This window comes from Pogoniulus pusillus, chromosome 32 (assembly GCF_015220805.1).
Source record: "Pogoniulus pusillus isolate bPogPus1 chromosome 32, bPogPus1.pri, whole genome shotgun sequence".
NCBI lineage: Eukaryota > Metazoa > Chordata > Aves > Piciformes > Lybiidae > Pogoniulus > Pogoniulus pusillus.
This window is the reverse complement of record NC_087295.1, coordinates 15,841,607-15,860,153: the sequence shown is the minus strand read 5'-3', so window position 1 is coordinate 15,860,153 and position 18,547 is coordinate 15,841,607. Positions and strand designations below refer to the sequence as shown.

General features: G+C 45.6%; 1 protein-coding gene across 3 annotated transcripts in view; it reads left to right on the top strand.

Annotated features, from left to right (window-relative positions):
* The window catches only part of TRIM71 (tripartite motif containing 71), a 67,472-nt gene extending 49,706 nt beyond the window's left edge, over nucleotides 1-17,766 (top strand). For all 3 annotated transcript variants that reach the window (XM_064169603.1, XM_064169604.1, XM_064169602.1), the window contains exons 4-5: nucleotides 7,257-7,391; nucleotides 9,976-17,766. In XM_064169603.1, coding sequence (XP_064025673.1) covers nucleotides 7,257-7,391; nucleotides 9,976-11,427 — 1,587 coding nt within the window. In that variant the 3' untranslated portion in view covers nucleotides 11,428-17,766. The remainder of the gene's footprint in view (nucleotides 1-7,256; nucleotides 7,392-9,975) is intronic.
* Nucleotides 17,767-18,547: the final 781 nt, after the last annotated feature.

Below are 18,547 nucleotides of genomic sequence, written 5' to 3'. Positions count from 1 at the left end.
GGTTGACCCTGGATTAATGGGATGGGAGGAAAGCAAGGCTACTGCCTTTCTGTCTGGGGAGCTTGTTCTCCTGCCTCGTTTTACCTTGTGAAAGTGCACACTTAGCTGTCTTCTTACAGAATTTTTTCCAAGGACTGGGCTACAAACTGAACATAAATCTGTTCTGATGAATGATAGATGGCTTCTTCAAAATGTCATGTTCTTAAAATACATCTATAGATGTGTAATTGTATATATGCATGTATACGTGTGTAATCTAATGCACTTGCGCAAGAGTAAAGCACTGGGTGCCCATTCCCATTTAGGGGCACTTCCCAGGTGAACAGGTTAAACTACAGCTTCAAGCTGTTCATGTCAGCTGTCTTGAAAGTCATGTTATTGAAAAAGAAACACGTTCCTAGCTGAGCCTGTAGCTGTTTTCACTGGGATGGTAGACAGTGTGGGCTTCCACATTTAAACTGATGCAGTGAGACTGGTCGTATACAAGATGGAGAGAGAACCATTCTCTTATCTACCAGCATGAAAGGCTTAGAGGTTGGTGGTAAGGCAGGTCATCCATTAAGGCAATGGCTCCTCTCCCAAATTGTGGGGGAGGCGATGTGAAGTAGATTAACACTTTTATCCTAGGGTAGAGGTGGATGGAGGTACTGTAAGAAACTTGGCCAGTCGGAGGAGGAAGCTGTTCTGTTGCTTTGAGCCCTCTACCCTTCAGTGGAAGCTTCCCTGTGGGTTGCCCTATGAATCTGTGCTGCTGTGAGGTCGATACATGAGAAGGATGGCACCACAGTGATGCAAGAGATCCTTCTGGGGTTGTCACATTGAGTTAGCTCAGGCACCCTTGTGCGTGGCTTTGAAGTCAAACACGCAGGTTTGAGGATCTGAAAAGAAGCTTTGTAAACAAAATGGACTTGTGCTTTTCTAAATCTGGGGGGTTATCAACAAAAGTTGAATTCCTTTGTGCTTCTAGTTACTGTTTTGTATTGTGTTTTAGTGAGTTTCTTAGTGTAGCACACGAGCAGATGATAAGTGGAGACGGATTTGATGGTTACTGTCCAAACCACTGTTTTGCCTAAAACTGTAGGAGAAAACATTTCAAAGTTGCTGCAAAACCTGAAGAATTTTATTGCCAAATTTGACATGAGTTAACCTGGTCTCTAACCTCCATCAAAGCATCTTTTTTTCTTTGTGAGAACTCTTCTTTTTAGCATTTTACTCTTATAGAGTGAAACCTTTAAACGGTCCAACTACTGTGATTTGTGCTGTAGTTTCAACACCATCACTGCTAAGCTTGTTAATTCTGGTATCATTACTGCAAGTATGCTTTGTATGGGAGCTCCACATTGATTTTTCTAGAATAAGAACATTAGAGGTTATATCCAGTTCTTCCTGCTGGATAAAGGTGGCTGTTTAGCCCTGGTTGTCTTGTTCTGCTCCGAAACAGTGACAGCTTATGGGGAAAAGTTCTATGTCAGCCCTCTTATCTCTGCATTGCTGTAAGGAACTGAAAAGAGAACACTTCCCACTTAGTGGAACAGAGGTATATGGATATCTGTATATTTCCAAGATACATGGGAAGGTTTCCTTAAGTCTTTTGTGGGTTTTGTGCTTTCAAAAGCTAGGGAGGGTTCTTCTACAGAATCTGCATCTCAAAGCTGTTTTCCATTAAGTGTGATTAACTTCCTAAATTCTTTAGCGTTTAAAGTGTATACCCTTCCTACAGAGGTAGGGAATTGTGTATTTAAGGCTCTTTAGCTGTTACCTATGGTCTGTTAACCTCTGAAATATGCAAGATTTCCTCTGAAGAAAACAAAGTTTGCTTTCAAGTTTGAGTTTTGTCTCCAGAGGTTTGCATCTTCATTGAATGACTTAAGACTAGCAAACTTAAATACTGGAATTAATGTCTGAAAAATTATACCTCCCTCCCATCTTTGGATGTATGGAAATGAAAATCTTAGGGACCTTGTTAAAAATAAAAGTTCTTAGAAGCTCATCTTGATGAGCTGCAGTGTAGCTACCATCAGTAGTAGCCTTTGCCTGTCTTAGTGTTACTTGTGCTGTTTGTTCAGTTTTCTGAACTGAATTTGTATCATCTAGCATCATGGCACAGGCTCTGCTGTTTCAGAGAATGAGCTTCTTTTAGTAACTCTGTGTGGATGTACTGATGTAATTTGGATATTGGACTGTAGAAACCCTGCGGTGAGGACATCAGCACCTTTATGGTAGCTCTACAGTTCTTGTTTGTAGCTCATTAGAGTGATGCTTTGTGATGGTTTTTATTCTTCCTGGAGCGTGGTATGTATGCTTCTGGTCATAGTTTGTCATGTTACAAAGCAGCATTAGTAGTGGTATTTCTAGAACAGTATCTTCAAATATTCCATAGGGATGAATGTCTGCATTACTTTCCTTCGTGAAAACCATGCCTGCCTCCCCCACTGCAAGCTCTGTGTGCAAGTTTCCTTTCGTTGTGGCCCTCTGGAACCTGTTACCTGCACAAACACAGTTGTGTAGGGGATATACAGCCGAGAGATTGGAAGTACTAACTTCAGTGCAGAAGTTTACAAGATACATTGCAGAGTCCTTTATATTTTCATAATGCATGGCACTGGTGATGTTTGTAAAAATGAGGAGCAGAATTAGCCATCTTTCTGCTGCTGAGATGTCACAGGTGAATAAGTACAGCTGCAAATAGGTGACTTACTGTATTGGCTAAGAGCAGGAAATAAAACAGTTCTGCATCTCGCATTCAGTAACCCAGTGCCATTCTCTGAACACTGGCCTTGTCTTCTGTTTCTCAGGCATCTGAACTGAGTGACTATCTCGTTCACTAGCCCAGGAATAATTATGACATGCCATGAAGAGAGCATCATAAAAGCCCATTTGTTGTTAAAAAGATTGCCTGGTGTCTGACCAGAACATGTAATGCTGCTGCTTAAGATGTTTCCTAGAAAGCTGACCTCTTGGAGACAAGTCCTACACAGGAAATGCCTGCAGAACAGTGGGAAAGTTATCATGGTAGAGCTGTGGTATCTTGCAGTAATCAGAGAGAACAAGGTAAAGAAGGCTTCCAAGAGCTTAAAGCTCTTGTCTGTTGTTTTAGATGCTTGTGTTTTTGCTGTTCAGCACACGCCCACTCCCCCATACCACTGCCTAGTGCTGTGTGTTTGGTGCTGGTCATCCTTCCTAGCCTGTTTTGGCACAGTGCAGGGACACCTGAATCTTAGCAAAACTTTACCAATACCTGCAACAAAACTAGAACCTTAGTGTTTTGGGAATCCTTTGCTGATATGACCTCCTCAGACTCAGGCAAGTAAAGATAAATCCAGACAATGACCTAAAATGTTGGTAGACAACCTTGTGCTAAGAAGTTACTTGCCCAACTGGTTCCTACAGGTGATAGACAGCAGCATCCACAGGGAATTACCTCTCTTGCTATGATGGAGTTCTTGCTAAGGTGGACTCTGGTTTTAGGGAAGAATTGAGGAAAGTTGCAGTTACTCTTGGCTATAATAGATGAGGAAAGCATACCCAGACCACTGTCTTTAGAGTGTTGCTGTACAGAAAGCTCAGACAAATAAACCAAGACCTACCTGCTTTCATGGATGTGCTTGCTGGAATGAATCTGAGTGGATAACCTTGTTTTCTTAACATTTCTCAGAGGGGAGTGTTTTGCTGTGCTTGACAAGAATCCTGCTTTGTTTGGATGAAATATGTACCTTTGCCCTGCAGAAGAAGCTGGCTCTGTATTTCAGTGTTAAAATAAAGGTGATAGAGGCAAGATACTCTTATCTTACATACAGACTCTTCCAGCTAGTACTGATATCTACTGGCTTTTATGAATCCTTTATCTTGTGGCTAGTCGTGACTTCATGTCTGCTTCAGTAGTTGTTGTAATGAGGTTTTTCACTTTCTGTCAACTTGAAGTGTTGAGCCAAATCTATCATCAGAAGCTTTGTGAGAAGGCAGGTCAGGTCTGTCTCCAGTGGAGCTGAGATATGTAGGCTTTCCATGAGTTTCAAGACCTTTCCTCTTTAGAAGGTAGCAAATGTGACTGGCATAGGAGGCGCCTCGAGTATCAGCCAAGAGACATGCCTGTCTTACTGAGCCCTGTGCTTGAAGGGCTGTGAGCAGCACTCCTGTTTTCCTCTGCCAGCTTGCATGCTGTTTTTGGATTAAAGATCAGAAATATTACAGTATCACAGTATCCCAGTATCATCAGGGTTGGAAGAGACCTCACAGATCATCAAGTCCAACCCTTTACCACAGAGCTCAAGGCTAGACCATGGCACCAAGTGCCACATCCAATCCTGCCTTGAACAGCTCCAGGGACGGCGACTCCACCACCTCCCCGGGCAGCCCATTCCAGTGTCCAATGACTCTCTCAGGGAAGAACTTTCTCCTCACCTCCAGCCTAAATCTCCCCTGGTGCAGCCTGAGGCTTTGTCCTCTCGTTCTGGTGCTGGCCACCTGAGAGAAGAGAGCAACCTCCTCCTGGCCACAACCACCCCTCAGGTAGTTGTGGACAGCAATAAGGTCACCCCTGAGCCTCCTCTTCTCCAGGCTAACCAATCCCAGCTCCCTCAGCCTCTCCTCGTAGGGCTGTGCTCAAGGCCTCTCCCCAGCCTCGTCGCCCTTCTCTGGACATGCTCAAGCATCTCAATGTCCCTCCTAAACTGGGGGGCCCAGAACTGAACACAGCACTCAAGGTGTGGTCTAACCAGTGCAGAGTACAGGGGCAGAATGACCTCCCTGCTCCTGCTGACCACACCATTCCTGATGCAGGCCAGGATGCCACTGGCTCTCTTATTGTCTTGTCTGACTCTCCCAGACTTCTCTTCATCTTGTCTCCAGAAAGTAATAGCAGTGTTCTACTCCAGAAGGATGTATCTCATTCAGACTAGTTGTCTTAAAATAACTACATGGAATGAAAATGTCCAAGTGACAGTATACTTGTACCTCTGGTTTTGTATTTTAGCTTTCCCATTGCTGGCATAAAGTAGATGCTCTTGAACTTGCCAGATCAGACTTGGAAACCAATAACCACTAATTCCATGAAAGATGACAAAAAGCCTTGTCTGACCTCCTAGACAAAGCTGAATCGTGTTGGCTGGTTCATGTTGTTGCATCAGGTGGTTCTTAGATTGGTAGTGGATATTCGGGTACAAAATGAAGCTGAGGATAGTTTCCACAAGGCCCTGAATGTACAGTAAAGCCTTTAATGACGTTTTTATCAAGCCTACATTTCTGAAGGCTAAAGGTGCTTTCTGTCAAGAGCATTCCTTAGCTACCCAGTCAGAAACAACTGAAGTTGTGAAGGGACCACATACTCCGGCCACAATGAGGAGAAGGTGTTGTAAAGTCTGTCTAAATACAACTACTTCTGGCTACTTTCATGGCTTTCAGTATATAATACAGAAAGTGAGGGTGAGTTTGTTACATCATCAGTTGTCAACAACTTGCATTAAGCTGCTTTTATATATGTTTTTTCTTTGGAATCGCTCTGGGGCAGTCGTGTACTGTGTTGGTAGGGGTTAGACCTCCTGTATATGTTGCCTAATGTTGAGATTCTGAAAGTAAGATACTGTGTGTCAAACTGAGGAAAAGAGAGCTAAGCAAACACTTCGATGGTACAGATAGGCTGAAGATGAAAGGGACCTTTGAGGGTCCTGTCCAGCATTTCTGCCCAAACAGGGCCACCTAGAGACAGTTGTGCACTATCATGCCCAGGCAGTTGTTGAGTATCTCCAAGGTAGGAGACTTAACAGTCTCTCTGGGCAACTGGTATCAGTGCTCAGTCCATCCTCACAGTGAATAGAGTGTTCCTGTGTTTCTGTTTGTGCCCATTGCCTCTTGTCCTGACACAGAAAATGGCTTAGCTCAATCCTCTTTGCACCCTTCCTGAAGGTATTTGCAAGAGCCCACCTGAGCTTTCTCTCTTCTAGGCTAAATGCTTTCAGGTACCTTTATTTTGGTAACTAAAGTAGTGTTTCTTGACAGTTCACTCTACTCTGCCCTGGTGAGACCTCATCTTGAGCACTGCCTTCAGTTTTGGGCTCCCCAGTTGAAGAGGGACAGGGATCTGCTGGAGAGGGTCCAGGGGAGGGCTACAAGAATGATGAGGGGTCTGGAGGGCATGGCTGATGAGGAGAGGCTGAGGGACCTGGGGCTTTTCAGTCTGTCGAGAAGACTGAGAAGGGATTTAATCAATGTAAACATCTCAGGGTTGGTCAGGAGTGGGTGGACAGGCTCTGCTCACTGCTCCCTGTGAAAGGATGAGGAGCAATGGATGCAAGCTGCAGCACAGGAGGTTCCAGCTCAACACAAGGGCAACTTCTTTACTCTAAGGGTCACAGAGCACTGGCACAGAGAGGTTGTGGAGTGTCCTTCTCTGGAGCCTTTCAAGGCCTGTCTGGATGCTTTCCCCTGATCTGTGCTAAATTGTGTGGTCCTGCTCTGGCAGGGAGGTTGGACTCAGTGATCTCCTTGGGTCCCTTCCAACGCCTAACATCCTGTGAGCCTGTGATTCACAGCTTTATTTGCTTGTTAATGCTGGCTCACTGTATGACAAAGGTGTTGAAAGGGTCCTCTTGAACTTTTCCATGGAGAATCATGATTCCTCCCATTTGCCTGCTTTGCATCTTGCTCGATTTTGTGCCTTTTTCTGTAAGGTCTTGTGAAACTAGGAGCAGTTTGGAAAGGGTTTTTCAGGGGAACTTGAAAAGAGACTTGTTCCTTCCAGATGCAAATATGCAGAACACCACTACAAAATGTTTCATTTAAATACCAGTATTACAAAGTTGTATTAGAATTTGATCTCTATCCAAGTTGTGATTAATGCTGCTTCTTCTAAGATTTGTATTCCGTTGAGGGTATTTCTGTGCAGCTCAGACAGTCTGTTCTGCAGTACAGTTTCTTACTAGGAGCAGAACTGTCACACAGCAGCAGTCAGAACCATTTTGGGAGCCAAGACAAGCTGAGTTTTCTATATGCAGGAAAGCACAAGTGTGAGTTCCTGAGCAATTGTCTTGCTTTAAGGGCATGCTGTTTGGAATTGCCCAGGGAATTGGTGAAGGTGCAAACTCCATGTAGTAGTTGTTTTAAAATGGTCTGTTTTCAGGCTCTGATCTGTGAAATGTATTAAGGCCAAGAGTTCACTGCCTTCAGCTGAAGGTTGGTGAAATGTAAGCAGCAATCCCCTGATACACTTTTGGTTGGTTTGCTTGAGTGCTGAGTGTGCTGTCTTTTTTCTCTCCCTACAGCTAAGCATTGAGCAGGCGCAGGCTGTGGCAGAGCAGGTTGAGATGAAAGCGAAGGTGGTACAGTCTGAAGTCAAAGCTGTGACAACTAGACATAAGAAGGCCTTGGAAGAGCGGGAGTGTGAGCTGCTCTGGAAGGTAAGTACCTTGCCTTTGTGGTTTGAACCACTGAGAAGTACCTTTCCAAACAGAAACATGACCTTTGACAGATATCTTCCCGAGGAACACTATTTTGAATCACAACTGTTTGCTGTGAACTCATTTTTCTGTGGGTAGCAGGATGCTGGATTCTGGCCGCAGTTAGCTTTGTGCTGAGGATCTCTCTTGTCTGAGAAGCTGCTTGGGTTTCTCTAGGGACTGCTGCCTGCTCCTCACACAAGCTGTGTGGGCACTCCCTCTGCTGGCTCCCCGGATAGGTCTCACAGCTCCATACTGGCTCAAGACGAGATTGCCTTTAAAAACCTTGTGTAAATAATGTCTTTAAAATGTGCTTGTGTTGCTGTAGTCTTAGGTGTGCAATATGTAGATTTTTCTTGCACGATCCACTGCCTCAAAAAGAGGAAAGGAGCACAGCTCCCTTATGCTCTGGTCTTTTTCAGAAAGACTGCTAGAAACTCTGCTAGATGGACTTCTGTTATCCCTACACCTAAAATATACTTTCTTGTTCCACGGTGGTGTCCCTCTTGTTTGGGGTTATTTCACTCATAAAAATAATAGTCTCTAGTAAGAGTGTCTGCACAGTCCCAGACTTCAGCCTCTGTGATATAGGAGTAATCACAGGATTAACCAGGTTGGAAAAGGTCTCTAGGATCATTGAGTCCAATCTGTCACCTAACTCTTCTAATTAACTAACCCATGGCACCAAGTGCCTCATCCAGCCTCCTCTTAAACACCTCCAGGGATGGAGACTCTCTGGGCAGCCCATTCCAATGCAAATCACTCTCTCCATGAAGAACTTCTTCCTACCATCCAGCCTAAACCTGCCCTGGTGTAGTTTGAGGCTGTGTCCTCTCGCTCTGTTGCTGCTTGCCTGGCAGAAGAGACCAACCCCACCTGGCTACAGCCTCCCTTCAGGTAGTTCTAGATAGCAATGAGGTCTGGCCTGAGCCTCCTCTTCTGCAGGCTGCACACCCCCAGCTCCCTCAGCCTCTCCTCACAGGGCTGTGCTCCAGGCCCCTCACCAACCTTGGTGCCCTTCTCAGGATACATTCCAGCACCTCAATATCTCTCCTGAATTGAGGAGCCCAAAACTGGACACAGCACTCAAGGGGTGGCCTGAGCAGTGCTGGGCACAGGGGCACAATAACCTTCCTTGTGCTGCTGCCCACACTGCTCCTGAGCCAGCCCAGGATGCCATTGGCTCTGCTGCCCACCTGGGCACTGCTGCCTCATCTTCAGCTACTCTCTCCCAGCACCTCCAGCTCCCTTTCTTCCTGGCTGCTCTCCATCCACTCTGTCCTCAGCCTGTAGTGTTGCATGTGGTTGCTGTGGCCAAAGAACAGAACCTGGCACTTGGACTTGTTAAAACTCCTGGTGTTGGACTGCACCCATCTGTCCAGCCTGTCCAGGTCCCTCTGCAAGGAGAGGGTAATCTCTCTTGGAAATCTGCTGGAGGAAATCTGACTTTAAAAAGAGTATGCCTTAACCTGAGGTGAACTAACATGTTGGTACATCAGTTCCCTAGTGAGTGTATAACCAGAGAGTCCTAAGGCAGTGAGTTGTCCCTCAGTAAAATACATTGCTGATGTTCCTCTGCAGCCAAGCAGGTATTTGGTTATAAGGAAATCTATTTTTGCAACAACTAGGCACTCCCATGTTCAGTGTTGCAAGGCAGCTCTTTGCCACATGTTCTGAAGTGTTGGGTTGTTTGCTTGCTGGGGCTTTGGTTTTGTGGTTGTGTGTTTTTTGTTTGGTGACCTTCTCCCCCTCTCTCCGCCCATAAGTAAAGGTAAACACAGGCTTATGTAAAATAGTTACAAATAAACCATTTTTTGCTTGAGCTTCAGTCCCCCAAGCAGGGACTGGCAGCAACTTTGGATCGTTTGAAGTGACATTATAAAGCATTCTGTGGTAAAGTGCTGGCTTTGCATGATTGACAGAACTTCCAATAGAATACTGAAGCAGTTGGACTCTCAAAATCCCTGGAGGTGGATGTCTGGTGTTACCCAGTCATGAAAACAGCACTGGCAGGCTGGGGAATGACAAGAGACCATGTGAGCAGCAGCTAATGCACTCTTAGCCTCAGCTTTGACTGGGTAGTGGCTTGTGTTCTGAAGATGGTCTAAGCCCTGATTTAGAGCAGCTTCAGCTGCTGCTTGTTTTGAGAGCTTGCAGTAACCCTCTGTCTGCTCTAGATTCTAAGGTATACCTTCGGATGAATTGTCAAGTACCTTGCAACTAGGAAACAGAACAGTGTTTGAGGAAGCAAATAATAAGCAAGTGACTCTTGCTTTCAGCTGACATTGATGGAGCAGGTCTGGGAAGCAAGAATGTATGGATTTGGCTGGAGGATGGGAGAGAATAACACTCCTAAGTTTGGATGAATACCTTAATTTCTGCTTCTCTACATCATGGCTTTTCGAGGCTTGTTCTGCAGGTCTGTGCTGACAGCTGCAGTGATCGCACCAATGTGTTTTGTGAAGTAGAGCAGCAGTAGGAAATGTTTCTGTGTTAAGGATTCGTTCCTGACGTGTGTTTCTCTTCCCCTTCGTCTCCCCTGAAGGTGGAAAAGATTCGCCAAGTCAAGGCTAAGTCGCTCTACTTGCAAGTTGAGAAGCTGCGTCAGAACCTGAACAAGCTGGACAACACCATCAGCGCTGTTCAGCAGGTGCTGGAGGAGGGCCGCACCATGGATATCCTTCTGGCCCGGGACCGCATGCTGGCCCAGGTGCAGGAGCTAAAGAGCGTGCGAGGCCTCCTGCAGCCGCAGGAGGATGACAGGATCATGTTCACCCCCCCTGACCAGGCGTTGTACATGGCCATTAAATCCATGGGCTTTGTCAGCAGCGGGGCTTTCGCTCCCCTGACCAAAGCCACTGGGGAAGGCCTCAAGCGTGCGCTGCAGGGCAAAGTGGCCTCTTTCACAGTGATAGGGTATGACCACGACGGCGAGCCTCGCCTTTCCGGAGGTGACATGATCTCTGCAGTGGTGATGGGCCCGGATGGAAACCTTTTTGGGGCAGATATCAGCGATCAGCAGAACGGGACCTACCTGGTCAGCTACCGTCCGCAGCTGGAAGGAGAGCACCTGGTGTCTGTGATGATGTGCAACCAGCACATTGAGAACAGCCCCTTCAAAGTCGTCGTGAAATCCGGGCGCAGCTACATAGGCATCGGGCTGCCGGGGCTGTCCTTCGGCAGCGAGGGCGACAGCGACGGCAAGCTCTGCCGCCCCTGGGGGGTCAGCATAGACAAAGAAGGCTACATCATCGTTGCTGACCGCAGTAATAACCGCATCCAAGTGTTCAAGCCGTGCGGGACCTTCCATCACAAGTTTGGCACGCTGGGCTCCCGCCCCGGGCAGTTCGACCGCCCTGCCGGCGTGGCCTGCGACACCTCGCGCAGAATCGTCGTGGCCGACAAGGACAATCATCGCATCCAGATCTTCACGTTCGAGGGGCAGTTCATCCTCAAGTTTGGGGAGAAGGGCACAAAGAACGGGCAATTCAACTACCCGTGGGATGTGGCCGTCAACACGGAGGGCAGGATCCTGGTCTCTGACACGAGGAATCACCGGGTTCAGCTGTTCGGGCCCGACGGCATGTTTCTCAACAAGTACGGCTTCGAAGGGGCGCTCTGGAAGCACTTTGATTCCCCCAGAGGTGTGACTTTCAATCACGAGGGCCACTTGGTAGTGACAGACTTTAACAACCATCGCCTGCTGGTCATCCACCCAGACTGCCAGTCGGCACGCTTCCTGGGCTCGGAGGGCACCGGCAACGGGCAGTTCCTGCGCCCGCAGGGAGTGGCAGTGGATCAGGAGGGGCGCATCATCGTGGCTGATTCCAGGAACCACCGGGTGCAGATATTCGAGTCAAACGGCAGCTTTTTGTGCAAGTTTGGCACTCAGGGAAGCGGCTTCGGTCAGATGGACCGTCCTTCAGGTATCGCCATCACCCCCGATGGCATGATTGTGGTGGTCGACTTTGGAAACAATCGAATCCTTGTCTTCTGATAGGTGTTTGAATTAGGAAGAAACTGTCTCAGGGAAATTCTTCTAAGAGAAAACAAAATACAACATTAATTCAAACCTACCTCATCTTTAATTTTTTTACAGATGAATGTACTTATCTTTTCTGCAGGGAGTGAGCCTGTAAAGTTAAATCCTATCTACCTCATCGTCCTCCCTCCCTTCCCAGGTTTCTCACCCCTCCCTGTCCCCACACACTCGCAGTTCAGAATGTTTTACCTCTCCCCCTGCTGGGGTTTCATGCACAAACAAGTGTTGCTGTGCACATTAGGTGGTTTGTGTGGTGAATTCTGTAGACTAAGCCAAAAAAAAAAAAAAAAAGGCTCTATGTAAACTCTTTTAATGGAGAAAATGGTAGTAGGTGTTTGTAAAGAATTTGTGTTCTTGACCGTACTGCAGTTCCGTGGGTGGGGACGTGGGGTGGGGGGAAGGCTTTTGTTGGGTTGTTTTGGTTTTTGCCTTGTTTTAATTGCTGCTGCAGCAGAGAACTCTTTCCTGTTCTCCCTTTTATACCTCGGTGTGTTTGATTTTACTGGTGAGCACAGTGTGCTGCTCCCAGACACCTTTGAACCTTTTGTGGAAGTTAGTGGGATTCAGTGGCCGGGAAGAGCAAGTTCGCATCTTTTTGGCATTTCTGTGTAATTGCTTTGAAACACAGTAATCCAACAGCACAAACTGAAGCTGATGAAAATGCACAAATTCCTTAAGTGTAAACCAAATTCTTCATTCTCGTGGCTTAGTGCAGTCAGTCTAAAATTTAGATAAAAAGCTTCCTTTAATGTATCCTGTCTCTAGTATCTCTTTCTGCTTTTTTTTTTCCCCACCTGAAAGCTGTATTAGTCTGTTAAAAGTTGCTGTTTCTTTTATCAGTGTACCTAATCTGGGTAACAGAAGAGGTTACAAGGAGCATTGAAACAGGGAAAATCAAACCCTTTTGATTTACTTTCTTGTGAAATTACTAATTACTAGCCCCTTGCCCCCCCCCCTTTTTTTCCCCCCACCTCTTTAGAGAGACATTTAAGGGAATAATGTTTGATGGCTATGTTAGGACAGAAGTGGTACCTTTTTGGAGAAGTAAGAAATAAGCACAGCTTTGGAGATTCAGGGTGTGTTTTTGGAGAAGTCAACAGGTTGGGGTTTTTTTTTATTTAAAGAGGATTGCAATAACTATCATGACAAAAATGCTTTTCATCTTCTGGCTTCCCCAAAGAGCTGGACTGAAATACAGGAAGGTCTGCTGTAGTTCTTCGGGTGAGGTGAGACTGTAGTTCCATGTGTCTTTTGCTAAGATCCAAGTGAAAATTGACCAGTACCAACATAAGGCAAATTGCATCAAGATGAAACTCTGCTGCTTTTTTTTCCAGAGCAGTACCAAAGAAATCTGTATAAAATAAATGTATATAACTCTTAAAGGCTTGGAGGCAGGGAGAAGTCAGCCCTTTCAGGGATATAAAGCCAGCTTTTCTGAGGAGCAGAAACCTTTCTTGGAGAACAGAGATCTCTAGCAAAATGTGACTTTGAGTCCCAGAAAATATTTGGGTTTATTCTTCAGTTTCTTGCATTGCAGTTTAGCTGTTGATGCAGATACGGTCTCTAGAGAGCTGTTGCTTCACCCTCGAGATAAGGCCTTTGGTGGCAAAGGAGAATGGTTAACGTGGGGGACAGAGGGCTTTTCTATCTCTGCAATGGAAAAGTTCATCTGTCAGTAGCCTTAGGCTTGGGAATGCTACGTTATTTACCTTGCTGTTTGCAAGGAAGGATCTCTGAAACACAGTCCTTATCAAATGGTCTGAAAAGCCTTAGCTGGCCTCCAGGGACAGCGTTCCTCTCTCTGCTAGCCACCAGGCACAAGGGTGACCTGATGTCAGAAGGCTCTTGACGAGTTTGTGAGAAATCACAAGGTGCACTTTCTTTCTTGCTGCTTTTCCCCTCCAAGGACTGTGAACTTTCTGGGTTTTGTAGGAATCCTGATGATGTGTGCAGACGAGAGAGCTGCCACTTTAGAGAAGGCTTAAACTAGAGGACCAGAAAGACAGATTCATGAGATGGCCTTTGAAAGAAGGGTGAGGGAAAAAACACCTGAATTAAATGTGGTAGAGTTAACTGCTGCCTTTCAGCCAGAGTCTCGAGCAGGCAAACTCTCCAAAGCAGTGTGTTTCTGTTAGGCTTGAGCTTTAGACAGCACAGTTTAAAAATAGTCTTCAAGAGATAATCTTTTAGTGGCAGGTGTCTGCACAAACTTCTGTGGCCACTCCAAGTGTAGGTAGCAGGGAAAGCTAAGCTAGTTTACCTGCAGCGTGTCCGAGTTCTGCTTGCATACATGCCTGCCTCCTTGAGGCTGGCCTGCAGCTGGGGCAGACACCAGTCTTGTTCAGTCCAAGAATGACTTGCAATGTGGGACTGTGAAAACTAATAGGCTGCAAGATCTAGATACCAAAGAAAACTGCTTGAAAAAAGCTTTAATGTTTAGTTTGCAGTGTCCTGGCATTTGTCCTATCATGTCTTAATAAAAATGCCAGGTCTCTGAATACCTTGACCAGTCTTTAATACCTTGATTCAGACAGTGGTGGAGTATGCTAGAAATGCTCTTGTGTTTTAATGCTTGTCCAGTTCTTGCCTTCTCTAAGACTAGAAGGGAGCTTTTCCAAGCATAAAAAAAAACATTGTGTGCATTCAGGATTTAGTTGAATTGCAGAAACCTTTTTGCCCTTCTCCAGCCTGTACCGTGTAGGCGACAGATGCTGAAGTTGCCCTTTTATTTTGTATGGAGCCATTGCACAAACCTCCAGTCCAGCTCTGTCAGGAAGAGGAATAACTTTAACTCTTCCTAAGTTGCTGTCTAATTCAGTGGGATTTGCTTACAGACCAAACCTCTCTCTAGTGTTTGACCTCATATGTTGGGGAGCTTTTTTGTTTCAAAAACACTGCTATTTAGCTACCCAAAAGAAGTCCTTATCCTTGTCATAGGTAGTGCTAAGCACACTTGGTCTCGTTGGAATATGGTAGTGTAGCTTTATAAAAGGGAGTGGTTTATATGCAATGAAGATGAGTAGCGGTAACATACAATGCCAATGTCAGATGCCCCATAGGGGCTTTTCAGAGCGATACATAAACAAGAGTCAAGTCTTGCTCTGTGTTTCCATGCATGTTCTCGGGCTGTGCATGCTCTCAGGTTAAGGCCCCAGCATCACCACATACACAGTGCAGAGAGAAGCAGCAAGGCTCTGAAGCTGGGTTGCAAACTGAACAGGCATTCAGAGTAATCTGAACTAGTGGAAGTGGCCTGGGGAAAGGTGAAGTGAGCTCGTTGAGCTTGTGTCTCTTCCTCTTGTGTCTGACACTGGGAAACAACAGATGTGAGTGATGGACCTTTCTATTGGAACTCCCAAAGGAATTTCACTAAGCCAGGTTAAACCAGTGGCTCTCGGTAAACTTTGCTTGACAAAACGTTGTCAGCAGTCAGTATGGCTGGTTTGGGTTCAGCCTGTGAAGCAGTCTTGTCCTTTCTCAGACTGAAGCAGACTCACTGCTTCAGATAACTCACTCCTTTTTATTTAGTACCTTTTAAATCTAACTTATTTGTGGAAGCCCATAAACCTTAAACTGGTAGAGAAGGGAAGGGAAGGATGGCAACACCCAGGCTGAGTGCAGAGCGGGGCTAGATGTAACCAAGGTAGGAGAAAGAAGAGGGAAGGCATTTGGATGGGGCATACCCTTGGGATTGCAGGGAAGTGGACCCAGTCCGTTCTGTGGCAGCTAAACCTGGTTTCTGAAGAGAGCAGGTGGATGGGCTTTGCTTGCCATAACTTTGATGGGAAGATCTTTGTTCAGGTCTGGTTTTTGAAAAGCATTGTGCCAAAGTGTTTTGTGTTTGTTTGGGGTGCTTTTTTGTTTGTTTGGGGTTTCTGTTTGTTTTTTTTTTTTTAAGGAGTGTAAGCCAAATGGTGCCAAAAGGTAATAGGGTATTTAAAGATAGAGATAGTTAGACAAACAGTTTGGAGCTGTATAAAACAAATGAACACTGGTACTTGCGTTAGACAAATATTGTACCTTTTGGTCTTTGAGTCCTTGGGAGTTTGAAACCCAGTTTGCTGTGGTACAAAATGCACAACTAGATATGCCACTATCTTTTTCTTGAAGTTCTACCTCACTTTGCTGAAGCAAATCATCTACCTCAATTTAGCATCAGACAGGTATGAGAAACGATTGAGAATCTGCCTGGGGGAAGGATTCATCCTGCCCACTGGGCAAGCATTCTAATTGAAAAGGAGATAATACTAAGTGTGTACCATGTGGTGACTTCCTGCTTTTGTTTGCTTTTGGTTTGCTGCCTTCCCGTGGACGTAGTAAGCTGTCCTTGCTAGAGAAGCTGTCGGTGAAACCAAACGTGTGTATTGTTGGGGCAAACCGGACCAAGATACACCTGGAACGCTGTTGCGTTCATTCTGTTTTCACTGCAAAGAAAGAAACGGTAACCTTTGTCAGTATTATGACACTAGTAGCTGGCATGACAGCCTTCGTGTTCACTTGCAAGTGTTCTTATACCCGTGAGACCTTTAAGGTCTTCTCTACAAGAGGAAAAACTTTGAAGCATGCCCACAAGTAAGTCCAGTTTGGGAAGACTAGCGTTAGGGTTGCTGCAAACACGATGCTGTGTCGGATGCTCGAAGGGATAAGATACTGATCTTTGATTTGTTTGGGTTTTGACTTGGTGATTTTTATTAGCAGCTTTCTTGACTCAATGGATTTATTTTCTTTTTTTTTTCCACCGTGACAAAGCAAGTTCCTATTTCTGGAGGGTGGTTTAGGTTGTGGCAGTCTCAGGAGAGGCAGTTTAAAACTAGTATGTTGGGGGGGTTTATGCAACTCAGTGAAATGCAGCGAGCTCCTTGTTTTACCTGTGGAGTAAAGCTGCAGAAGCACATTTTCAGATGACTATATCCAAGTCTTTTTTTCCTCCCCTGCCTGTAAAAGGGGATGACAGAAGTGGGTACAGGAGACCCCTACTAACAATGGGCTGTGTTGGGTTTGGTAAATGTTATGGTGGAAAATGTACATTGATGTCTCTAAGTGATCTTACGGGTTAACGAGCCAAACTGGCATCTTTTCCATCATTGTTTAACCAGTAATGGTTCTAAAAATGCTTTGTGTACCTGCATGGTCTTAGACCTTCTATTAATGATTGTATCAACTTACAAACTCAGGTAGATAATTTTTTAAGCTCTTTTCATAGAGCCTTACTGACTGAATGTTAAGTGTCTGTGTAATGATGTAGTTAAGTACCTTCCTTTTGAGCTACCAGACTAGTTTAAAACAAATAAAATCCTTTTATAGGTTTGTAGAGTATTTTTCAGACAATTAAGTAGTTTTTCCTTCAGAGAAAGAATGTCTGTTTCTGGGTTTTGGTTTTAGTTTCTTTTCTAAGGTAACTAAAGTTTCTAACTAGTTTGTAAGGTGTTCTTAGTCACCTGAGTCGGTGGGGGTGTCTTACTGTATGTGACTCTTGTAACTGTGCATTACCTGTTATGTGCTGCTTGATTCATACACGATCCATTGAAGTAGTGAGGGTGCTGAACGCAGGCCTGCAACTGAGGTCGCACAGTAAATGGAGGTCTTGAACAAAATTGAGGTCATCAGCATGAAATCAATGCCACAAACATGCCATTCCCCCCCAGATTTTAATTGACTGGTGATGTATGGCCTCATCTTAAAACTTTATTAGCAGTGTAGAAGTAGTGTTGCCTCGGTGCAGGTTTGCTTTGGGATCCAGAATGATGTTTCTGTCCGTGGATGTTTGGCATCTTGAGTTGATTCAGTTTGTAGTTGCCTCTTCTGTTGCAGGTGTTTCTTTTCTACTGTAGCGGTTGGTCATGCTGCTCTTCTAACAGTAAAAACCTCTCAGCAGGACAGACAGTGCTCTGCTTTTAATGAGCTGCTCAGCTTTTATATCTACTTGATCATGAGACAGGCTGTGACAACAACTTCCCATGCTCCAAGAAGGGCATCACATTTCTACTGGGCTGAAAACTGACATAATGTATAGATGTCAGATGCTGAGTAGCGCAGAGAAGAAAGCAGGACAGGTTATGTGCAAACTTTTATGTAGACTAAGTGAGCAGAATGTTTAGAACCCTTGTGTTAATGGAGGCTTCTGAATGTATCTTTGTGGTCCATAGGGAAGGCTGAAGGATGTAGCAAGGAGATGATGTATCAGCTACTGGCAGCCTTAAAACAAAGTCAGTGTCTCTCTGGACTTTAAAATGTTCCTATGCAGTTTATTTTATTTTTGTTTAATCAAATAAATGTGAGCTTTTTCCATGGCAATTCTGTGTGTGTGTTTCTCTGTTACCCTCTTGGGATGCAAGTAAAAAGCACTTGCTGGAATTTGAGCCTGGCTGCCCAAAAACGTTAACCTGCCTTAAAAAGAGAGAACAGAGGCCACTGACTGAATTCCCAGCATATGGGAAGCAGCAGAGGTGGCTTCCAGCCTGACAATGCCTTTCCGAGCTGAGATGCTTTCTGGCCCCAGCTCTGCATGCACAGCCACGGAGCTGCTTAACGTCATGCTGTGCTCTGGCCTCCTTCAGAGACTCTGACCAGGTCATTGCTCGCTCTTTCTGCTGGAGTGGCTGTACAGAGATCACTTGAAGTTGAAGGAGTAAGAAGACTGGAGAGGGAAAAGACTGCTTAGGTGAGTGCCAAGATGACAAACTTGTGCAGCTTTGTGTACTGTTCTGTCTGTATTCCCGTGGTCTCTCTGTGCATTTTACCCTTAAGACGGAACTCAGAACCTCGTTGAGCGCTAGCAGATGGCCCTGGCCATTGCTGTACGAGTTCCTGCACCACAGTCACTGTCCAGGATCCACCTTCTTGCCGAAACTTGTAGCTTTGAGCCCCTCCCAGCATGTGGGCTGGGGAGACAGGGAATGCAGACCCTCGCTCCTGCTGCGGGGATATGAAGGAGGCGAGGGAAGGGGCTGGAGGGACAGGCAGCCTTTCATTCGGAAGTGGCCCAAACTGAGATAATAAACACTGACTTAAAAGCACTGGGAGCAGGAACAGAGCCCGGGCTGTGCTGCTTGTGACAGGACAGCTTGGTTGTACA